The sequence below is a fragment of the Electrophorus electricus genome, chromosome 23 (assembly GCF_041902795.1).
Source record: "Electrophorus electricus isolate QZ-2024a chromosome 23, ASM4190279v1, whole genome shotgun sequence".
NCBI classification, from domain to species: Eukaryota; Metazoa; Chordata; class Actinopteri; order Gymnotiformes; family Gymnotidae; genus Electrophorus; species Electrophorus electricus.
In genome coordinates this window covers 12,938,082-12,960,000 of record NC_137519.1, presented here as the reverse complement: position 1 = coordinate 12,960,000, position 21,919 = coordinate 12,938,082, and the positions used below count along the sequence as shown (strand labels likewise).

General features: G+C 44.7%; 2 protein-coding genes across 3 annotated transcripts in view; both read right to left on the bottom strand.

Moving 5' to 3' along the window:
* tent4b (terminal nucleotidyltransferase 4B) overlaps positions 1-9,484 on the bottom strand; it is a 16,648-nt gene extending 7,164 nt beyond the window's left edge. Inside the window, exons 1-3 of one of the 2 annotated variants that reach the window (XM_081706319.1) lie at positions 8,408-9,484; positions 953-1,076; positions 1-38 (exon numbers count right to left, since the gene is read on the bottom strand). The exon at positions 1-38 is cut by the window's left edge and continues 9 nt beyond it. In XM_081706319.1, the coding sequence (XP_081562445.1) occupies positions 1-38; positions 953-1,076; positions 8,408-8,979 (734 nt within the window). In that variant the 5' untranslated portion in view covers positions 8,980-9,484. The remainder of the gene's footprint in view (positions 39-952; positions 1,077-8,407) is intronic. The other variant, XM_035520958.2, reaches the window with a different exon arrangement.
* A 409-nt stretch (positions 9,485-9,893) lies between these two features.
* heatr3 (HEAT repeat containing 3) lies at positions 9,894-21,224 on the bottom strand. The gene is made up of 15 exons (XM_027032818.3): positions 20,976-21,224; positions 20,458-20,630; positions 20,016-20,103; positions 19,699-19,802; positions 19,278-19,387; positions 18,931-19,071; positions 18,468-18,769; positions 17,497-17,587; positions 17,042-17,199; positions 15,862-15,944; positions 15,525-15,661; positions 13,874-13,962; positions 13,557-13,700; positions 11,929-12,105; positions 9,894-11,794 (listed from the first exon to the last, which is right to left on the bottom strand). Exons 1-15 carry the CDS (start codon positions 21,108-21,110, stop codon positions 11,681-11,683), a joined length of 2,046 nt encoding a protein of 681 aa, XP_026888619.3. The 5' UTR covers positions 21,111-21,224; the 3' UTR covers positions 9,894-11,680.
* Positions 21,225-21,919: the final 695 nt, after the last annotated feature.

Below are 21,919 nucleotides of genomic sequence, written 5' to 3'. Positions count from 1 at the left end.
AAGTACAGGCCGGTGCTGAAACTGCCAAACACCTGGACCTGCCAAGAGCAAGCAGAGAGGGGAAGGCACTTAGCATCACCTGCCAGCAGGTCCTGCCCATAGCACAGTGTAAATACACCATACTTGTGTGCAATACTTGTTCTAACAAGGCGTCTCGAAGTGCAAGTTGGTGGTGAGGCTGACATTTGAATTGGCTTGAGCCACATCTACACCACTCTCTGCAGATCCCGGGCAGAGAGTTGGAGCACAGGAAGGGGAGGACTCTGAGGCTGAGGGTGGAGAAGCTCCACTCCCTTCATGTCCCAGGCTGCATGAAAAAGCTCCCGTTACACAAATTGCCCGATTCCTAACCGTGACATTTGAAAGAAGCTTTTGTGACGTGTTTGCAGGAGCCTGCTGTAGTTGAAACCATTACGCACTTGCTGCTCTCCTTACAGTTAAACCTTCAATCCACACACACACACACACACACACACACACACACACACACAGGAGGTATGCATGTAGTGTATGAGGGTGGTACTGAGCAGGTTTGTGAGGACAAGCCAATGTACAGTTGGGCCTAAGACATGGTACCTGTTTCACATGCAAGCACATGCATCCACACGTGCATGATCTAATAATTCTATGTTGGCAAAAACACCCTTTATTCATAATGTACCCAATTCATAATGTACTTCTCAACTTAAATAAAGAACTAAGTGGCACCAAGCCCTCCATAGGCAAGCTTTGCCAAGCGAGTTTTTACACTGAGACTTGGCTGAGGTCTGTCCAGGAACAGAAGAAGCAGGTCTAGTGTGTTTCCAGGGCCATTTTATATATTGACAATTATGGTCATGACACACCAGTATTGATCAGGAGACCATTTTTCTCAAGATCAAAAGTCCTTGGAGACAATACGAAGTCTTTTTGTGCATGCGCGAGTGTGTGCGCGCGCGCGTCTAAGACATACATCTGCACTTGGCCACAGTTCCCTGATGACTCTCTGGATCCTGTCGACCACCTCCAGCCTCATTCGCTCCTCTTCTGGACGAGGAGACATGTACTCGTAGAAGTCTTTAATCTCCTCATGAAGCCTACACACACACACACACACACACACACACACACACACAAAGAGGGATTAAAAACAACAAACAAACGAGTGAGGTGATTTTTATTTTTTTTTAAACACACAAAGTTGACAGATTTACATCCATTAATCATACGTCAGAACTCTTAGTTCTCCCAGGTGTCCCAGCTTGAGAGAGACAAACTGAAGGTCTGACACACCTTGTGTAATGGAGCATGGTGAGCCATACAGCTGAGGACCTAGGCAAGGCAACTCTGTGCGTGTGTGTGTGGCATACTAACTCTTACACAAGGACAAGACCTGATTTATGTCTTACAGTGCAGACTCGGCCTCCAGCAGACCAGAGCCTGCTACTAATGACACACACGTACTAGTGGACCACGTCAGCATCCTGCCAGGCTGGTGTCACCCATCAACACTCTGATTTAAAGAGAGTCGTAGGATTCTTTCTAGGAGGGGAAAAAAGTTTAAAATAATTTTATTAGCCAGTTATTTCCTCCACATGTAATGTCCCACCTATAGCCTTTTTCTGTGTGTGACCAAGCACTTTTGAGCTGCTGAGTCAAGTGTTCCTGCACTAGATTTTTACCGAGAATGCCAGTCATCCTGGGGCTGATCAAGATGCAAGCACGTAGACACAACCACACAGACGCGCCCCTGGTTAGACACACAGAGGTCAACACGGTCACCTGGAACTAGCAGCAGTTTTGTTGTGTATCAGCGGAGGTGTAATGGTGTGGGGGATATTTTTCTTGGTACACTTTGGACCTCAATACCAACTGATCAGTGTTTAAAGGCTACAGCCTGAGTGTTGCTGACCATGTCCATCCCTTTGTGACCACAGTTTACTCATCTTCTGATGGTTACGTCCAGCAGGATAACGTACCATCTCACAAAGCTCAAATCATCTCAGACTGGATCTTGAACATCACATCGAGGTCACTATACTCGAATGGCTTCCACAGTCACCAGATCTCAGTTCAGCAGAGCACCTTTTGGATGTGGTGGAACAGGACATTCGTATCATGGATGTGCAGTCGACAAATCTGCAGGAACTGTGTGATGCTGTTGTGGCAATATGGACAAAAATCTCGGAGGAATGTTTCCAGAACCTTGTTGAATCTATAAGAATTAAGGCACTTCTAAAGGCAAAAGGGGGTCCAACCCAGGACTAGCAAGGTGAACCTAACAAACAAGGAGTGTGTGAGCATGCTCGCACGCACATACACACTCATTACTCCATATTTGTGGTAAATTTAAAATGTAAGCAAAATACCACTACATCTTTTATAGGCTCATAAAAATGAGGGCACTGACTTATAGTTTGCATTTTGGGGGTGGGAGGTTTGTTACACTCACTGTAAGTCAAGGTCTAGTAAACGGCAAGCTGCCTGCTGTCCTGCAGGGTGAGAGACAGGCTGACTGATGTAAAGGTCAGCGCATGACCTCTGCTAGATCTCACACACACCCACACCCACCAATATCCTTGCCTGCCAGCAGGCAGAGCAGAAGACATGCACATGTCAAACAGAAATGCCAAACTATATGGGTCACTACCCACTAGTTAGTTTTTTGGGGTTTTTTAGTAGCTCTGTTGTCTTATGCAGGACTATAGATTATTATATCATTACATTCCAGTAGAATCATCAAGCTCGCACTTAGTGTGCATGCATGCACGCACACAGACGGACTCTCTCTCTAAAATGTGATCTCAACTAAGGAGCACAGCCCAGTGAGTATCCCTGTCCTGCCTGCCAGCTGTCTGAATCAGAAAATCCTTTGGGGAACAAACTTGAAGAAACACAGACCCGCACAAATAAAATAGTCTATTCATGAGCACTGATCATTGCAGTGTGTGTGTGCATGCACGCACACGCAAGAGACTGCTGTACAAAAAACCTCTGGACTGAAGAAAAGCACGGTGACAGAGAAAGCAGAGACAAAAGCAAAACTGCCAAGCGCAAGTTACATTTCTGAGCACGCTTATGATGCTTCCAATCAGAGATCAGAGTGAGAGCGCTTATGCCAGGAGCCAAGTCTCACACACACAAACGTGAACGAGGGTGCCCAGCCAATAGATCGAAGAGACATGGGCGCAACGAAGGTTCCAGACATACCCTGCAGTTATGGATTAACTTACAGTTGCCTGGTTCAGGCTGCATGCATGCGTGTGTTCTGGCTGGCCGTGGCACAACCAGCTGCCTCACACCTCTACTCGAGCTGTGTTCAGCACCAGCATCAGACAGAGCCAAAAACATGAAATGGGCTATCTAATACATAAGCATGCGAGATCCTGCTAACAGCAACTCTGGCCGCAAGGTTGAAATTCATTGTTGTACCGGGCTTAAATAAAAATAAAAACAAGTTCAATAAAAGCAGCCCAAATGTCTTGGTGGCCTTGTGAGGAGTGTTACTAAATGCATTTTGCATCTCCTTGATTGAACCATGTTTACGAAACAACTTATTAGAAACACGCCTGTACTGAAAGCACCAAATCCCTGTACATCAGACAGCGTGCATAGTTTCTGCTAGTCACCCTTCATCCCCGGTCCCTGCAGTACCTGCGACCCCAGAACACCCGACCAAGAGGCTGAGCAGTGCACAGCAAACATGCAGAGTACTGCCTGTACCTGCACACGGAAAACGGGTCTGACGGTAGCAGTGCGTGCTTGCAATCAAATGACCCAAATAAACAGAGCAAGAAAGCTACCGATCCGACAGAAGAGCATACAAACTGGCAGGTTTATAGAGGTGCATGGTAGCGCGTTACTTGCTGCCGTAAACAGAACCAGAAGCAATGCCATTGCAGATGGTGCCCACGCAGCCTGAAGGAGCGCCTTCCTAAACACCAAGGGTCCAAACGTAGGCTGCAGTGAGCAGGCTAAGCTCAAACAGACTACAGCGTCACTCTGAGCACATGCCACACGCCAACTTTTATTCAGAATACCACTTCAAAACAGCCATGCATTCCTAACACTAGCAGGCCAACATGTGGGCCAAAGGTCAACCCCGCCGGGTGTGGTGTGGGGAGCCACGGCTCTTGGCAGCACACAAAGCTTCGTCTACTGTGGCCATCGATTTCATTTCAGCACAGAGTGCTACTGTGTGACTCAGTTTCATTTCCACAGAAGAGCCTGTCCTGGCTGCTCCAATCGCATGAGGGCACTGGTGCTTTCCCCTGTATGGCAGCCAATTGGCAAGCCAGCTCTGTCACCACGGTTATGCAGCCATGTGACACAAACAATTATACAGTGTGAATTTTCGAGTGACTGTCTGGGCTGGCTTGAAACAAATGAACACACACACAAAGGGTTTTTATCATATGGAATTTATGTAACACTGCCAAAGTTCTGACACATTCACCTTCAAAGAAACAAACATACATACACACACGTGACAGAAAAACAAAGACAGACAGAAACGAGACAGCTGAACAAAAAGCATTGGTGGGGAAGAAATGCCCCTCCTCAGTGACTGGAGATAGCGGTCTGAGCTTGGAGGTGTCTGATGAGACACACATACAGGCCCTGGGGGTGAGCTCCCCCATTCTCTCTTCACACACTTCTCAGGCTCACACAAGGCCAGTTCTGACACTTAGGGCTTTGGCTCATCATTATCCTTTTGATTCTTCAACATGTCTACAGCAGAATCATATCCTGAATGTAGCAGCACATCCCTGTAGGATAATAAGTAAATAAGGAACCCACTACTCAATGCACAATGTGCTCTCCTGAGAAGAATCATAGCATATTCTGTCAATGCAAAAAACAAACAAACAAAAACAAAAAACACCTGAAAACAAACAAAAATCATTCTAATCGAGAAAAATAAAGAATTTACTCAACTCTCCACGTTTGACACTATTACAACTTAAGCCGAAGGCAGGAGACCACAGGGAAGCCTACCCTTGTGCTGACTTCACACAAGCATTCAAAACAACAACTTTCTGTCTGTTTTCCTTAGCTACTACAACCCTGAACTACACTTCAGATGGATGTAGCTCTTTAGTATTTGGTTGAGGTTCATTCTTTAGTTCCAATCAAAGCATTCTGAGGCTTTGGGATAAGATTCAGGCTTCACTTCTGATTTGCTGGTCCTTACGATCCGACTTTGTGACACTTCATGACTGGGTTTTCTGTCCATGAGCTACTGTGGGAATAAAAGTTTTATATGTATGGAACCTGAGCTGCACCAAGGAGATTACTTACTAGATAACTAGCTACTTTACTACTGCTGTTTTACAGGCTAAGACATGCGACACGTGATGCTGGGCCCCCCTGACACCAAACACACCCTTTGACCCTTTTAATAATATCCCAGTTCCCGACCCTGTCCTGGAAAGGGTGATTCACTGGAAGAGCATTTCCCAGTGACCATGGCCTGTGTAGAGCCTCTTTACCGCCTGGCTACTGGCCAGGCACTTTAAGATGCACAGTGGGGCGAGCTGGTCTACTGGGGTCTGTGTGGAATGCGAGACCAGCAGCAAGCTATGTGAGGATCCCGCTGCAACCCAGGAAAGGAATGCATTTCCCATCTCGCTTTCCATCTCTCGCAGTGTGTGCATTTCCCTCACATGTCCAGTCAAAACCACAAACCACACAAACTTCCCCAACAACCACAAAAAAAGATCTCTACTTAAAAAGCCCCACCTCTCACCCCTTGCTCTGGCTGCTACAGCCAATCAAACAGCAGGGCAGGAGCTCCCCGGCTTCTGACTGGCTGACTGCGACGTCACACTGGCAGGACTCAGGTGGCAGGGCGGGGTGTTGTGGACAGCTGGAACTCAATGTGAATATAAACAATAGCAGATAACCTGCCGCCCAGCCCCCAGGGTGCAGGGAAGCGGGTGCGCACGCGCGCATGCACGCAGCACACTTTAGCAGACGACTCACCCATGAAATGAGCTGCCTCCCTTCTCTCAAAGTCTGATCAGTTGATCACCAGCCAAAAAAAAAAAAAAAAAAAAAAAAGAGAAAAGAAAATCCCACAACTTAATGCGCAGCTGCGTAGAGAACGCTTCACAAGACCAAACACATTTGAATTTCACATTTCACCTGGATTTTAAGATTACTGACAAGTGCGGACTGGAGGCTAGGATGAACGATATCAGCAAGCATGAGATTAAGACTATAAAAGTGTCTCAGACACGTGTTGTCATGCGTGTGCACAGCGATTCACGAGATCTAGGTGGAAAGCCGATCTGAAAAGGGCACTTGCTGACACACAGCAATCAGGGAGGCATTGGAAGCAAGGAGGAGAGGAGGGTAACTAGGAGGGTGTGGTAAAGGCAGAGACTTTAGGGGTAAGCAGTAAGGAATGCTCCAGGGCATACACTCCACATCTACATTACTGGCGAAAGGGTGGCCCTTCCTACAGTGCTGGGCTGCATTGCCTGTTTGCCAATTGATTAAGCTGTCGTTTATTTGCCTTGGTTCACCAAATCAGTGTTTGGCTTGTTTGTTAAGAAAATGATTTCCAGTAGGATTGCAATGTGGCAGACATGAAACTGGGGGGTGGGGAGAACAAAAACTCCACTTTCCACTTTCACTAATCTGTTACAAGTAAGAAAAACTAACTAAGCAGACCTAAAAATGCAAGAAATTTAAAGAAAAATAAAAGACAAACTTGTATTTCCTGAAAATGATCATCATCAGTGATACAAAATTCCAGGGTGTGACTCTAGACTTCCAACTGAACCTTGCAAATCAAGTTGTTTTAGAGCATTACAAAGTTCCAGAGCTGATGACCTCGGTGGGCTGGCTCTGCGCTTATGCTTCTGGACCGTTCAAGTGCAGGTTTCTACTTTTAATGGTCTTCCTACAAAACCATCAGGGTAAAGCGCTTTCGTACCTCAGAAGACTTTGGTTATGGTTGTCCGTCACTTTCCACAGCCGTACCCTATTCACTTTATTTCCTCCTCCCTCTAATAAAGAAGAACTGTTGCTAAAGAATCTATAGAGAAATTTGCTGCCAACATTTACTTTTATTATCGCCTATCAAAACTATCGATTAGTTGGTGCAGCTTTACTGCAGTGTACTTTGCTCTAGAACTTCCAAGTTGCTATGTTCATAAGGAGAAAATCATGCAATCGCATCTGGGCTTTAAAAAACTTGTCCAGTGCCACACCTACTTAAAAGGAACCATTCCCACGGACTTAACCTCCAATAGCACACAATCTAACCATCACAGTCTCAACTTCAAATGTTTTATAGAGTGATTTACACAATGATTATAAATGAAGTCACCAGAAAAAGAAAACTATAACAAATGTAGAATGTGGTATCTTCCCCGATTACAATACTTGTCTGTTTGACCAGGTACAGAAAATATCCACTGTTTGAATAAGTGAAAGCTTGTCTGGTTTAGGTGAAATCCCTTCTTGGACATTCAGCACAGCACTCGACTACACTTCATTTCAGAAGTATGTCAATTCCACTCTCAGTCTAAACAGCCAGCGCAGATTTGGCAGTTACAAAGGGTTGTTTAAACAACTATGTATAGCCAGCCTATTATAAGAGAAAAATACCCCTTAACAAGGTTTCACACGCAGATTTCACAGAGGGTTTTCATCGTGCAGCAGTACAGAGTAGTTCTGTATACTGGTTATGCCGCTAAAGGCGGTGTTGGGAGAGCTGGCTGAGCTAGGAGTCTTTCAGACAGCTGGCCAGCTAACCCAAGCTGTCCTGTGTTTGATGCGATGGCTTTGCCAACTGTCAGAAATGCCACCGAAGAACCTAACCTAGCTAGCCTGTCTCTTACCAGCACCGACTCAGTCAGCTCGTTTAAAAGGAACGATTACGACGACAGTAAGAACGCCAAATATGGTTAAGAAGCATCTCAGATGTCATACTAGAGGAAGAAATATCTCGATAACTTGGGAAAACAACCAACCAGCCAGTACAACGTTAACTGAAGAAGGCTGTCTGCATTCGTTTACCCTGTTTTAAGAATTATTACACTGTTAAAGCACAAAGTACAACTCCTAAGGTCGAAGAAGGGACCTAGTGGCAGCATAACCCATTACAACCCGTTGGTTTAGCATGGCTAGCTAGCGAGCGAGCTAGCTAATTAATCAAGAAAGACAGCTAACCATACCTATGCCCTTATATCGCAGCTGGCTTTGTTTTAAAGAACTAGTAGCTAGTAGCCAATTAGTTTAGTTCAATAAATCTTTTCACAGTTATATAAAGAGGGCATTTGATTACAGAGTGGAGCAAGTGAACTGTTTCGCAAGAGACGTCAGTAGCAACCTTGCTAGGTTAGCACAGCTAACCTACCAACTTGGCTAACCTAGCCTAGCCATGCTAGGACGGTACATTTATTTAGCGACTTACCCCACGATTCCCTCGGAGTAGTTTCTGGTTTTCCACGGCGTGCCACTATAGACCTCGGCCGCCCCGGAGCCATTGAGAAGCAGACCACTACTGAAGCCAACAGTGCTCGCCTTGTTCTCCCTTTTCCTCTTGTTGCGATGCCCTGCAGCGTCCGAGACCCCTCTCCATACACCAGCACCGAGTTGCCCGCCCCCGCCACCGCCCCTGCCCCTACCCGTGCCCGTGCCCGCAGTCCGGTTGTTCTGGTTATTAACGTTATTTGTTTCCAGAGGAATAAAGTCTTGCTGCTCGGCGATGTCGCTCTCGTCCCTTGAACCGGACATCCCCTGACTTCTCGGCTCACCGCTGACGCTGCCCACAGCTGCGCCGATCGGAGACCCGTCGTCGGCCGCGGTCACGTTACTCGATGCGCCGTTACCGTTCACTTTAGGGTTTAATGCAGTCGTGGCCGTGCCGTAGTTGTTATTAAAGCACAAACTCCCGAGGCCCTGTGTCGTCTCCCAAATCTGCATCCACAAGCTGTTGGCGGGTCCGCGTTGTTCTGGCTGAAACCAGGCGATTCTAGGATCCATCAAACGGAAGCCACCGCAGGCTTGCTGCCTCCAGAGCAAGGCTCGGTTCGTTAACGTTAGCTAACGCGCACACACACACACACACACACACACACACACACACACACACACACACACACACACACACACACACACACGAGCTCTATGCTGAGAGAGCTAGCAGTTAGCTTAGCCACTAGCTCGCTAGCTAGCTAGCTAACTTTGCCCGGTAGCTCTTAACTCGCTACAGAAATATCCGGAGTCTACTGTAAGATTCCATTAACGTAGCCGGTGAAAAGACGCGGCGACACGTCAAATGAAAAATGGAAAAACGCAAGAAAAGGTGCGCAGAGAACGTCCATGAAGTTGTAACAATATCGACGAGAGGAAACGTGAACGTGTCGCCTACCCAGACCGAATCTGACCCTTTCCCTGCGCTCGTGCCTCCTCGATGGCGGATTCTACAGCGACACTGCGCAAACTCGCGCGGACGAGGCCAGGGCGCGAGGGGACTGAACACTCTAGGCGTTACACAAGCGCGCCACGGAATTTTTAGTTACGCAACACGACGAGGTTTTGACGTGTAATATTGATCTACTTACTGGTACTTATATAGGTTATTGTATAACGTATATATTCCATATTAGTAATTACTAGGCATGTTATATCTCCATTATCTTGCCTCAACATTTGCGGCTGACACAGGGGAACGAAAAGATTTTATATTCACCCATATTAAACAAAAATACAAAAAAAAAAAGCCACCTGTTTTTCTTGCGTACCTCTACAAAATGTAGTGTTTGATCCAGTTAGCGTTTTCGCAAAAGTATTGTATTATTTAGTCTGCTTCTCTTATTTCTGACCAGCTGGTTAAATGGTTTGCAAAGTTATCATAAATAGTTATGGACTTTGGATCCCTGCACCGCGAACTGAACCAGAGCAGAAATGTGAAATACGCAGACCAGCTTTGAAACTCCCTACCCACACTGGCACTTTGGTGAATGTGTAATAATCAAAGACTACAGAAGTACACACATTGAAATAAGTAAAAAAAAACAAAAAAAAACACAACTTTGCAAACTCTAAGAGCAACTACTAAATAATTACTAAATAATGAGCTGGGTATTAACACTAACAAAGCCTCATTTATCTGGTCCTCCATAGGAGGTGGTATACAAAAAACAACAACAACAAAAAAAGTTTACTATGTCTCCCCAATTACATATGCAAACGGAATGAATGAGACACCTTATCCTAATAGTTTTATTCCAAATCCTGTCCTGTAGAACATAGCCAGAACAACTAAAAACGTGCTGTGCATTTACTCGGTCGTGTATAGGTCATTAATCCAATGGTCTGCTGGACTATAATCACAAGCTGCTCAGTCTTTTTCAAAAACTCACCCTTTAATTAAATATAGCACTAGAATATTTCACAAACAATTTCCCCTGTAATATTTTTTTCATACACTCATAAAACAAATCTTTTAGAAATCAAAGAGTTTATAGAGGAAACCAAACTAGTTTATAGAGGATACACAGGTTTGTTTTTAATTGAATGGTACTTCTTAAAATTGTGATGTCATTTTTTACCTTTTGACTAATGTTTAGTCCCAGCTCATCACTAAATATATACAAGAATAATAAATCATAATTACATTTTAAAAAGAAATCTATGAAGAAATGTATGAATCTATGAAAGCACTCAAACATTTTCTTAAATGCACAGTACACTCTACATAACGGACGTGAACAGAACGTCAGAATCAGAATGGGGTCCATATCTTACGAATCCTGAGAACGTATCGGTTCTATCTTGCCTGTATTTCAGACCTACACACACTCACACTCACCCTCACCCTCCCCCTCCCCCCCCATGGTGTCGTAGCAATCAGTCTTCTGAAATGATATTTGTCCCAGAGATATTCTTTAACTACACATTTCACACTTGCACATCCTGTCAAACATAACCAAAGGGCCACTTTAAGTACATATTTTGCAATTTGATGTTCAAGCTCCAATCAGATATTGTCAAAACACTGCCACAGCTGAACCCGGCTAGGAGTCTTGGTCCAAGATCCACTAGGTACCTGACGGATCTTAAAACCAACAGTGGATTAGATCAACCCAAAAAGAGCATATACCAAAAAAAAAAAAAAAAAAAAAAAAAAAGTAAGCTAGACATGTTTAGCATTTTCCCAGTGATCCTCTGTTACACAGCCAAGCTGTATGTGGCTTATTATTTCCCAAACTCCCTACTGCCCTCTATTGACCAGCCCTTGAGCTGCACAAACACAGCTATAACATTGAAAATATCAAGTTTTGCAGTATATTAAAAGAAAATATATGCACGACCCATGGGTACAATGCACTTGGATCAATTCTTAAAAACTAAAACAAAAATGTGCCTTATAAAAAATTTCCTTATGAAATATTTTACAAAAGCACAGAACAACAGTTTTAAGCAAGCGTGACGTCAACAGCACCTCGAGCAGTGATTTTAGCTCTGAATGCGGAGTATATTTAGAACCACTGGCCTAACACCCATGTTGCCAGAGCAACCAAAACTGGCCTGCCAGTTTTAGAAATGCCTGATTGGTGCTACGGAAGGTCAAGTTAAAGTTTCAGTCCTGTTGCGTCCAGCACTGGTGCAAGGGTCCTGCTCTAAATGCAGGCACATGCATGGAAGAGGAAGGTGTGCAGAGGGACGAGGTCATCCAGTCTCACTTCTTCTGCATCGATTCCAGATAACCGATGAACCTCCTCAGGTTAATTCTGACGTTGTCCAGAACACAGAGCTGATCGGGGCGGTGCTTTGCGCGGCCTTCCTTACGGATCTGTCTCGCACACAGATGGGAATGAGTGCACGTTCACGCGTCTGAGTGAGTGAGTGAGTGAGTGAGTGAGTGTGTGTGTGTTTGTGTGTGAGAGAGTGTGAGTGTGTGAGTGTGTGTGTGTGTGTGAGTGGTACCTTGGCCTTGAAGGCAGGCTGCAGGGCTTTGAGAGCAGCGAGTAGACCGATGTCGTGTGCTGCTCGCTCTGCCTCTTCCCCATCAGCAAACACGTCCAGCAGCGCGTCCAGTGCCTCGCCACACACCACCAGATTACAGTCCCTGGACGCCACGTGCAGTAGCACTCTCCCCATCAACTGGAAAGAACACGCAGGTCACCTTTCATTCAAAGCCCACCCTGCATCGACAAACACTGGAGATGGCTCCGATACGACATCAAGGATTGGGATCTGGCCAATATCAGCAAAAATGCTGGAACAGATATCAGTGAAGGAATTAAGGTAACCAGTGCGATACCATTACAAATCCAGCCTGAAAACAGCACAGCAAGGCCTTTCAGCACTGAGGTGCATGTGACCACAGACAGGTTAGTCTGAGCAGGCCACAGCTGGGCTAGCTTGAGCAGTTTATATAACACTGTAGAGTTTAACTAACATTTTCTTCCATGAACAATCGTTGTGTATTATCGGTGTATAAACAGCGTTGTATAAATTTGCATTTGTTACTTTCAAATGCAAATACCCATGCACTGAGTCACATGTGATTTCCATTGCTATCATTCTGATAACACAGTGTGTGTTACTGGCCTTCTAGAGAGCAATAAATGAGACAGAACAGCATTTCAGCATGCTTCACTGTCATATCCACGAACAATGGTGTTTTGTTTATTTAATGTGATCTTAAATGAAGAAAAAACAATCCAACATCTCCAGTTTGATTGTGAAATAAAGGAAATTCTTGTTTGAAGAAAAAGCAGCAGAAACCCTACAGAAAGAAAGCAGGGGAGCAGAGACAATAACCAAACTAATAAAGTAGCTACTCTAAATGCACAAAGTTAATTCTTCTATGCCTTTAGTATATTCAAACTGTATGAAAACTGTCTTCAACTGTTAGCCTGCGGGGTTTTACAGTCAGACTCTCTCTCTCTCTCCCTCTCTGAAATTCACAACAGTCATAAGGTTATTATTAAGCTGATTTGGAATTACAGTTGCATTCAGTAATAAGAAAAAATGCAGATGAACTATAGTGCAAATTTTAGGAGTGAGTGAGGCAGCCATATGGAAGACAGACAGACAGTGTGAGCACAGTAAAGCCGAGAGCCGAGGTGATGACTAAGGCAATAAATATCATCACACTAAGACACAATGACTATAAGGCAATGGAAGGAAACGATTAAATGATTTTGTCCAGTAAAGAATTATTAATTAAAACATATTTTATATATTTTCAGCTATATGAAATTCATATCTATGCATGCCATCTGCGAAATAGCATATATAATACATCTCAAACAGAACAATTCCCTCAAACAACTAAACTACAGCTCCACGATAGTTTTTAATGAAAAGCTATCGGATCAGTATCAATATTGGGCAAGATCCAAATACAAGGTATCGGTATCAGATCTGTACCAGAAAAACTGCTACCGTGCCATCTCTAACAAACATACACCTGGAATCTACACACATGGGAAGTTATCAAAGTGATAATCTGTCATTCAGCTCCATTCCCTGGCAGAGATACCCTGTGGAACCACCGCTCCCCAGCCGAAGGCCTCGTTCCACAGGGACACGGGAGGCGAGCTCACCTGCAGGGTGTGGGCGGAGCCCGCCTCTTTGGCCAGTGTGCTTCCTGTGATGCCCACAATGGCAAGAGCATTCACCCTCACGCTGACCAGGTCGCAGCTAGTCGCAGCCTCACACACACTCAGCAACTGCTGTGGGTTCATACACTAAAAGCACCCACACACAGCATCATTAGACCCAAACAAAAGATGAAAACCCAAGCTGTAATTTGTTGCAAGGTACGGTTGTACTTTACTAAAAAATACAAAAAAGTGGTGCAGCATAAACATACAATACAAATGTACTGGTGTGAAAACACATGGGTGGTGTGTGGTCTAACCGGAGGGATATTTTTGGAAGCCATTATTTGCAGCAGAGAGCGCATAGCACTGGTCACTGCCTCCAAAAACTCTTCATCCTTCGTGACGTCTACAGCAGAAAATAAAAGCGCAGAGAACAGATATCAAATGACATGCTGCTGTTAAGACAGCAGATTAAATAACACACTCCCAGCAAAGAACACACTAATAAAACCAAAGCAAGGGTTCAAAAGAAGAGAGGGGAAAAAAAAACAAAAACAGTGACAAGTTACAAGCCTTCTCATAACTCATTCACCAGCCAATTACCAAATGCTTGCAAAACCGATATCGGATAGAACTACGGCGGTCATGTAATATTAAGAAGAAACAAAGAACTAAATGCCAAACGTTATAAATTTAGTAGCTACATGTTCAGTTTGGCACAAAATACTGGACCATTATTCAGATAAGTTGATATGGCTCCAGTAGGCTACATGAGCAGAGAATTGATATTCTTGTGCAACAGCATCTCTGCAGAAGTGGTGTGTCAAAACACTATTTTTGTAATATTTTAAAGGCCAATAAACCATTAGCTCAATAAATAAACAGGAAGGAAATTCATGTTCTGTCATTCCCTAAGGATCACTGGCATGAACAGGCGAGGGTTAAACTGGCTGTGGGTTTATTCCCACATCATTGATTTATGTTCATAAAACCTGATGGCAACAGTGTAGCACAGTCAAAGAAAAATATATAATCATATAAAAACACAGAAGTGTGGATACTGTTAAAACTCCCGCCATGTTGAGGGAAGAGAAAATGAACTGTATACAGGGTATAATGTAATTGTTTTCATAGATACAATATAATGCATCACAGTAGTTCTGCATGTGTTTTATTAAAGGGGCTTGGGAATACACACACGTGTAGGGTTGGACTGAGAAATAATGGCTCACAGACCTCGCAATTTTCAGCGGACACAACACTCAACCCACCGACCCGACAGTAGGGGTACCCTGCCTGCTATAATTCCGGTGTCTCTTAATGTAGGAAACCATATTTATCACTTATTATTCGAGCCGTAGAACCGATGAACATGGATGAATATGTATTTTAAGATGTATTTAAGGAATCCTTCCAATGGAAAATCATATATCAACCATTTTCCATTTTTTGTGTAGTCATTTTAGTTTATTTTTGATTTTGTACAACCTTTTGCATTAAAATGCTAAAATAAGCTTTTAGACTTCCCTTACTTCATTCATGCAGGCTTTTAAAAATAATATTTACATATTACAAAAAAATATAAAAACATTGTTTCTCCAAAACCAAAATCAATTCATGACGGTAGAGACAAATGGTTATTCTTAACATTTAAATGTAAAAATATTTCCTAAGAAACAAGAAGGAATTTGTTTTAATTAGAGGACATCAAATAATGTCATACCAGGTTTAAGTGTGTGTGTTTTGCGGTAAAGCCTCAATGAACTATAATTAATATTCCTATATTAACAGTAATTCATATATTAATATGTAATTAATTGAATAAAATCACTGATTGTGTAAAAGAAAGCATACAATGTATAGCATCAGTTATGGTATGTATAGTATCGCTCAACCCTAATATGTACATGTAGGAATGTAGAGAGAGAGAGAAAAAAAGTCACCAGTGAGCACCATCACCGTTCTGACCTGCTGAGCTGAAGACCAGCCAGGAGAGGCGCTGAGCCACGACCTGAAGCCCCGCAGCCCCGCCCAGACACTCCGTATCCATGGCAGCCAGGATGTTATGGAGACACGTCAATGCGCGGCACTGCACCCGGTGCATCCTGGGGGGAAACGTGGGTCTTAGGAACTTCTGCTGTTTCATTGTAACAAAGGCTTTTCAGTCGAGCCCAGAAAGCTATTTTAAGATTGGCAAGTTCAATGTAAACATACTGGCTTTCGTGTTTATTTATTTAACAAGGTAAGAAATAATTTTCTTGTTAATTAATTATAGAGTAAACAATTAATAATTAAATCAGGTTACTTTTTGATGAGACACCTCCATGTTGAGTCCTTACTGCAGATCTCCAGAGCAACGGGGCTGGGAAACTCCGCCCTCTTCAGAACCTGAAAGGTGTGTGTGTGTGTGTGAGAGACAGACATTACACTTAACTCATTAAAGCAAATACCCTGCTGCATAAAGAACAGGTTTAGGTGTCACATGACAACACCACCATGGCCCTGATGGATGGTGCCGTTCAGCGCGTCAGCTATATGAGCAAGCACCTTGCTGTGCGGCTCAAAACAGCAGAATCTTAATCTGGCAGAATGTTAATCTATAGCAGAATCTTAATCTGTCAGAAGATTAATCCTGATAACCCGAAAGCAAGCCAAGCCCTTGACACTTAAAATCCGGACTAGAGAGATAACACTGCATCTCCCCCTCAAGAGAGAACTCCACCGCTTTCCCCTCACAGAAACTCCAGACGTTTTCCACTTTTCAATGCACCCTAGGTTGAGCTTTCTTGCTTTCTGTAACAGAGTAATTAACTGGAAACATGCGTGACCTGTTATATGTCAGCACTGGAACCTGTGCGAGACTCCTGAGAGTGAAGCCTTACACCCAGGAGGCCTGCATCAAGCTCTTTAAACTCTACAACCCTTCGCCGACTAGAAAATCCTCCGCCTATATGATGTGTTCTTCACAAGCATCGCTTCACCTTATGACATACGAACAAGTATACAGAGACGCTATTATATGAGTTCTTTGTGTGGTTTGAGTTTTACTTTTTGCATATGCTCAGGTAATACACAGGTAATTGTGGACTCGATTTTTTACCATTTAAAAAAAAAACAAAAAAAAAACAAAACACCACATTACAAGACCATAAACGCAACAGACTTTCTGTATTCTGCACTGAGGAACCTGAAGACCAGCCTGAAGTTAATGGTGGTCCGGTAGCCTGTGCCCTTCACTGGTGCTAAAGTTTGAGATCATTTTCTGTTTAGATTTGCGACAGAGGACGAAAGGAAGACAAAGTTAGGACTTGCCCTATGGAAACAGAGGGACATATCCCATATAGACAGAGACACAGTATGCTTACATAACCTGGGGAATACAAGTGGTTACGCTGGGATGTGCAGAGAGAGGCAGGTAGGTAGGGTGTGTGTGTGTGTGTGCGTGTGTGTCTGTGAGCGTGCGTGTGTGTGTGTGTGTGAGTGACCTGCTGGGGTATGTTGTAGTTAAGCAGCATGGTATGGAGCTCAGCAGAGAGGCAGAGGGGTGACAGCAGACTGGTGTTCTCATCCACTGTACAGCTGTCAGCACACATCTCACTCTCATCACTGCTCGACAGTTCCTCCCACTCATCATCAGAGGGCTCTACACACACACACACACACACACACACACACACACACACACACAATCTTATTAAACTTGCCTCAAATTCAACAAAGTCAAGCAGTCACCTTCCCTTGTCCTTCCACATCCCCGCACTTCTGTCTCGGACACTTATCCACACATCAACTCTACAGACACTTCATCAAAGACGCCCCCACAAAGAGGCTGCTGTCCGCGCACAAGCAGCTCTACACAGGCAGACAACCGCAAGGGTCCAGCAGCCCTGTCATTCTCTCTCTCTCTCTCTCTCTCTCTCTCTCTCTCTCACACACACACCGTCTGAACAGCACATGTTGACAATGATCTCCAGTGAGGTTTGCTGCGCCGTCAGGAGTGCCAGGGCCCCCCTCAACTCCAGTCTGTCCCTCTAGATAAACACACACACACACACACACACACACACACAGACAGACAGAGTATAAGCATCAGTTATAAGTGCCAGGCTAATGAGTCACAGTGCTTGCCTACTGCAGTAAGCTCCAGACTGGTCAGGGACAGTTTTGGAAGCGCTATTCTTTTATCCCACATTCTTCCTGAGCCACTGGCAGTATCCCAGAATACAGTGCAGTAGTATTATTTGAGACAGGAAAGATGTGTGGCTTACTGTACAAGCAAAATCGATAAATACTTTGTTTTCTTGCCTCAAACATACCTCAGAAATGATATACATCAAATGCATATAAAATCAACATCATAGTAAGAGAAAATCATGTTGACATCAAATTCACTTGATAACCTCAAATGATGCCATTGTTTATCTTTTTCCCCCCAACGGTTATTCTTTACATGCTAACTTTACATGAAAAAGCCTGTTTAATAAACTAATAACCAGCAGTTCCTGCTGCCAGGTCACAGTGACAGGACATTTAAATATGAGACACTAAATAAAAGCCTGCAAAAACCTCATCTGCATTTAAACAACTACAAACCCTCATGACCACTAGCAATATAATTATCATCAGGCCAGGTTCCAGGCCCCAAAACAGTAAAAGTCAGTTGGCCTCATTTAGCGTCACACTGGGCATTGTACACACAAATTAGACTAGCGGTGGTTTCTAGATTAATTCTTATTGCCTTTACCGTTTGGCCCTGTGCATGCTGGGACTTTCCTATGATGATCATCACACCGTGCCTTTCTTCAAGAGTTATGATCTGGTACTTCTGCCATACGGTGTAATCCTACAGGCCGTGGGCAGGTCTCTAACCTAAGCAGACCATGTAATAAGACAGACCATTTCTCTACTCACAGGCAGGAAGTCAGAGATGTCTTTATCTGTCCACGTGCACTTCTGGCTCCCCTTTCGTCTGTTCGCCCTTGCCTCCTCGCCTAATTCGCACATGTCCTCTGCTTCCTCCACAGCGCCCCCTGCTGGGTGCTCCTCGGTGGCGGCTGGGCCGTCGGCCGTCCTTGCTGCCTGGGTCTGCCACAGCTCCGACGCCACTGTGCCGAAGTCCAGGCCGAGGCAGTGGGCCAAGGCGGCCACCACGGCTGACAGGGCGTCGGGCTGGTGGGCAGGGGACAAACAGCTCTTCAGGTTCCACACTGACCCTGGGGAAGGGGCAACTGGTCAGCCGGTTCAGCAATGACATCCCCTAGTGGTGTTTTGAGGCATTGCACAGCTCGGATCCATGCTCGCAGATCCAAATTTCTAGAGGTATCATAAGAGCTTTGGCCAGTCTCACTGTGCGGTGCTAGGTGGGGTTGTGTACCTGCGGCCAGCGTGCGCAGCAATATGTGCTCCATGTCGGGCTCAGTGGACAGCAGCATGTTTTCCAGAACCGCCAGAACCGGGCTGGTCACGCTAACAGCCAGTTCCGTGTTCTCCTCGGTCACTGTGTGCAGACAGTGGGCTGTGCACAAGTACCACACACACACATATTTAGTCAGACATAAATGCTGCATACAGTGAACTAAGGATGTAAGATCAGTATATGAGACTTTCAGGGTGTGTACGTTACTCTGACTAGTGAATGTGACTCAATGTCAATATGTCCCAAGCAAAGATAAATAATCATGAGTTTAGAGAAATGACATTGGAAGTGTGTGTGCATGTCACCTGCTGATAAAGCAAGCTGAATGTGGTGAGGATGCCTCTCTAGACACGGCAGCAGAGTATCCAGAAGTGCAGCTTTATTAAACACTGAAACCGCCGTACTGCTGTTCTCACTACACACACACACACAAACACACACCTTAATGAGCATCTAAATAATGAGAGGAGGTGAGGCAGCGTTGATTCATACAAAAGACCAGGAGCAAATTGGGAGGAAAATGGACTACAAAGCACTTTAAATTGGCCCTGGCCATCGCGAGTATCCCAAGCCTGCTGATCTGTGTAATGAGGCCAGTGACAGCAGCCAGCTTGGCCGGTCTTCCAGGTGGCACAGGGGACCCTCCTGAGCAATGGGCTCCATCACAACATAGATCTGCACTTTTCCCCTAAACAACTGACCAATCTGGAAGGTGCTCTCACGTACCAGAGATTCCAGAGTAAGTTCACAGCCTCGTTTGCTACATCTTCAACAGTGTGCTTCGGTTCCTTTTTCATGGGGGTGGAGTTGGTCTGGAACCCCACACAGCACTGCACATGCACGCACACGCACACACGCCCACACACACAGGCACTAAAATAAGAAGCTACTCATAGTTTTAAAAAGGAAACAGATGTATTCTGAAGAACATGTCATTAACTCTACTGTAATAGCCAAGTGTGATACACAGACTACAGCAACATCAAACAAGTTAAGCAGGTGGACCTACAGGAGAGCCCCAGTTACTGTGTGTGAGTGCTCACCTCCTTCAGTAGAGCACTCAGAGGAGTGAGTACATCCTGCTGAACCATGACCTCACACACTTCCAGGCCTCCACACACACTCAAGTTCCTGCATCACACACACACACACACACACACACACACTTTCTCTCATAAATGCCATCATTTTAATACATTTATAGCATTTGGAAGTTGCCATTGTCCAGAGTTACTTACAGAAGTTCTTTGTAGTCTCTATAAAATACATATCTTCAAGCGACCATATAAGCCAGTGTTAAGAACACCATTAAGAATAGTATCATATTATTTTTAGCGCTTTCCCCTCAGTGACACTGCTATGGGATATGGGCAAATGTCTCACAGCACATTGCAGAAGCTCCGTTCAAGTGACTTCCCAAAGGAGCGTGTATATACTCCTGCTGTACAGTCTGACCTCTCTAGTTTGTTTGTTTGTGGTTTTTACCTGAGTGCCCCGGCAGCGGTCTCTCTGACCGCGAGGCTGTTGTCCAGCATGAGCGGACCGATCCTCCGCACCGCGTGTCTCTGCAGGAGGCCCGGAATGGACTTGCTCTGCTGCACCATCCGCGAGATGCTAGCACACGCATACTCGCGCATGTCCGCGCAGGGGCTGTGCAGCTGAGGGCGCAGCGTCCACGAGCGGTCAGAGAAGCAGGAATACACACGAAATCCTTTAGATTAAAATGGGTGTATGCGTTGTAAAGTCGCTATGAACGTCGGCTTATTACTGCCACGTAAATGTTGGTCTAATGCTGTTTTATAAACACTCCAGAACCACTACACCACTTTACCACCAATACACCCACCACTACACTGCTTTACCCACCACTACACAAACCCTGTTCCCTAGCTGCATGCTTTGATCATCAGCTGCGTTAGCTAACTTGGTTGCTTTAGAGAAACGGTCAGTCTTATTTATCAGTGTGTGTGCAACACTACTGGACAGTAAACTGGAGTAAATACCTTCTCCAGTAGCTCGACTGCCGGACAGTCCCCCACATCGTCCTCTTCTGCAACGAGGTCTTTGACGGCGCTCACAGTGAGCCCGTCAGGAGAGAACTGCGCACGTTTATATTTCGGATTCTTGGTCTTTCCCATTGTACGTAGTTTTAAGCGCTTCCAATCTAGGTACTAATGTAATATACCTTCAAGCGACGACCACTGCTAGACGGTAGCAGTTACTGCCATGTGGACGTTGACCGCTATCGCAAATCAAAGCGACGGAGCGAAAAGCGGAGCAGAACTGTCGCGCACTGTCGCACGGAAGACTTCCGAAAGACTTGCCCGCCACCTAGTGGTTCTAGAAAGTGGTGCAGTGCATTTCAGTGGAAGTGCATATCTGTCTGAGCAATTATTCCCCGAGGAGGAAGACGAGGGAGTAACGAGTGATCAAACGGGAAAATAGTAATGACAGATCTATTTATCTATTTTCCTGTTTTTGGAAGCCATGGACAACCGTTTAAATCATAAGACAAAGGCCGAGGACATTTGATCTCACTGCAGGCAAACGATCAAGAGTTTCTCACTAACCATGTCTAATCCCTAACAGTGTTAAACGGAATCCACCCCCGCTGCGGAAAAGCTGGGTATCTATCTTAAAGTCCCCTAAGGACGTCTTGACCCAAGCAAATTCAAGCAAAAAGCTTCTTTTATGCATGTTTTTATTAAAATGGATTATACAGGATGTGCAGAAAAACAAAACAATTTCAAAATGCATTTTTCATAATTCAGCACGTCAATTGAAGCGTATGGTGTGTATGAACTGGTCTGTATTGTTCCACACTCAAATTATCATTGAATACTGCATAATTAAACTTTGCACATAATTATTAGTCTTAGAGTCATGTCACTGGTTCCTGATGCCATTACTAGTTTCTTTGTAGCAGAAAATTAAAAAAGGGAAGAAA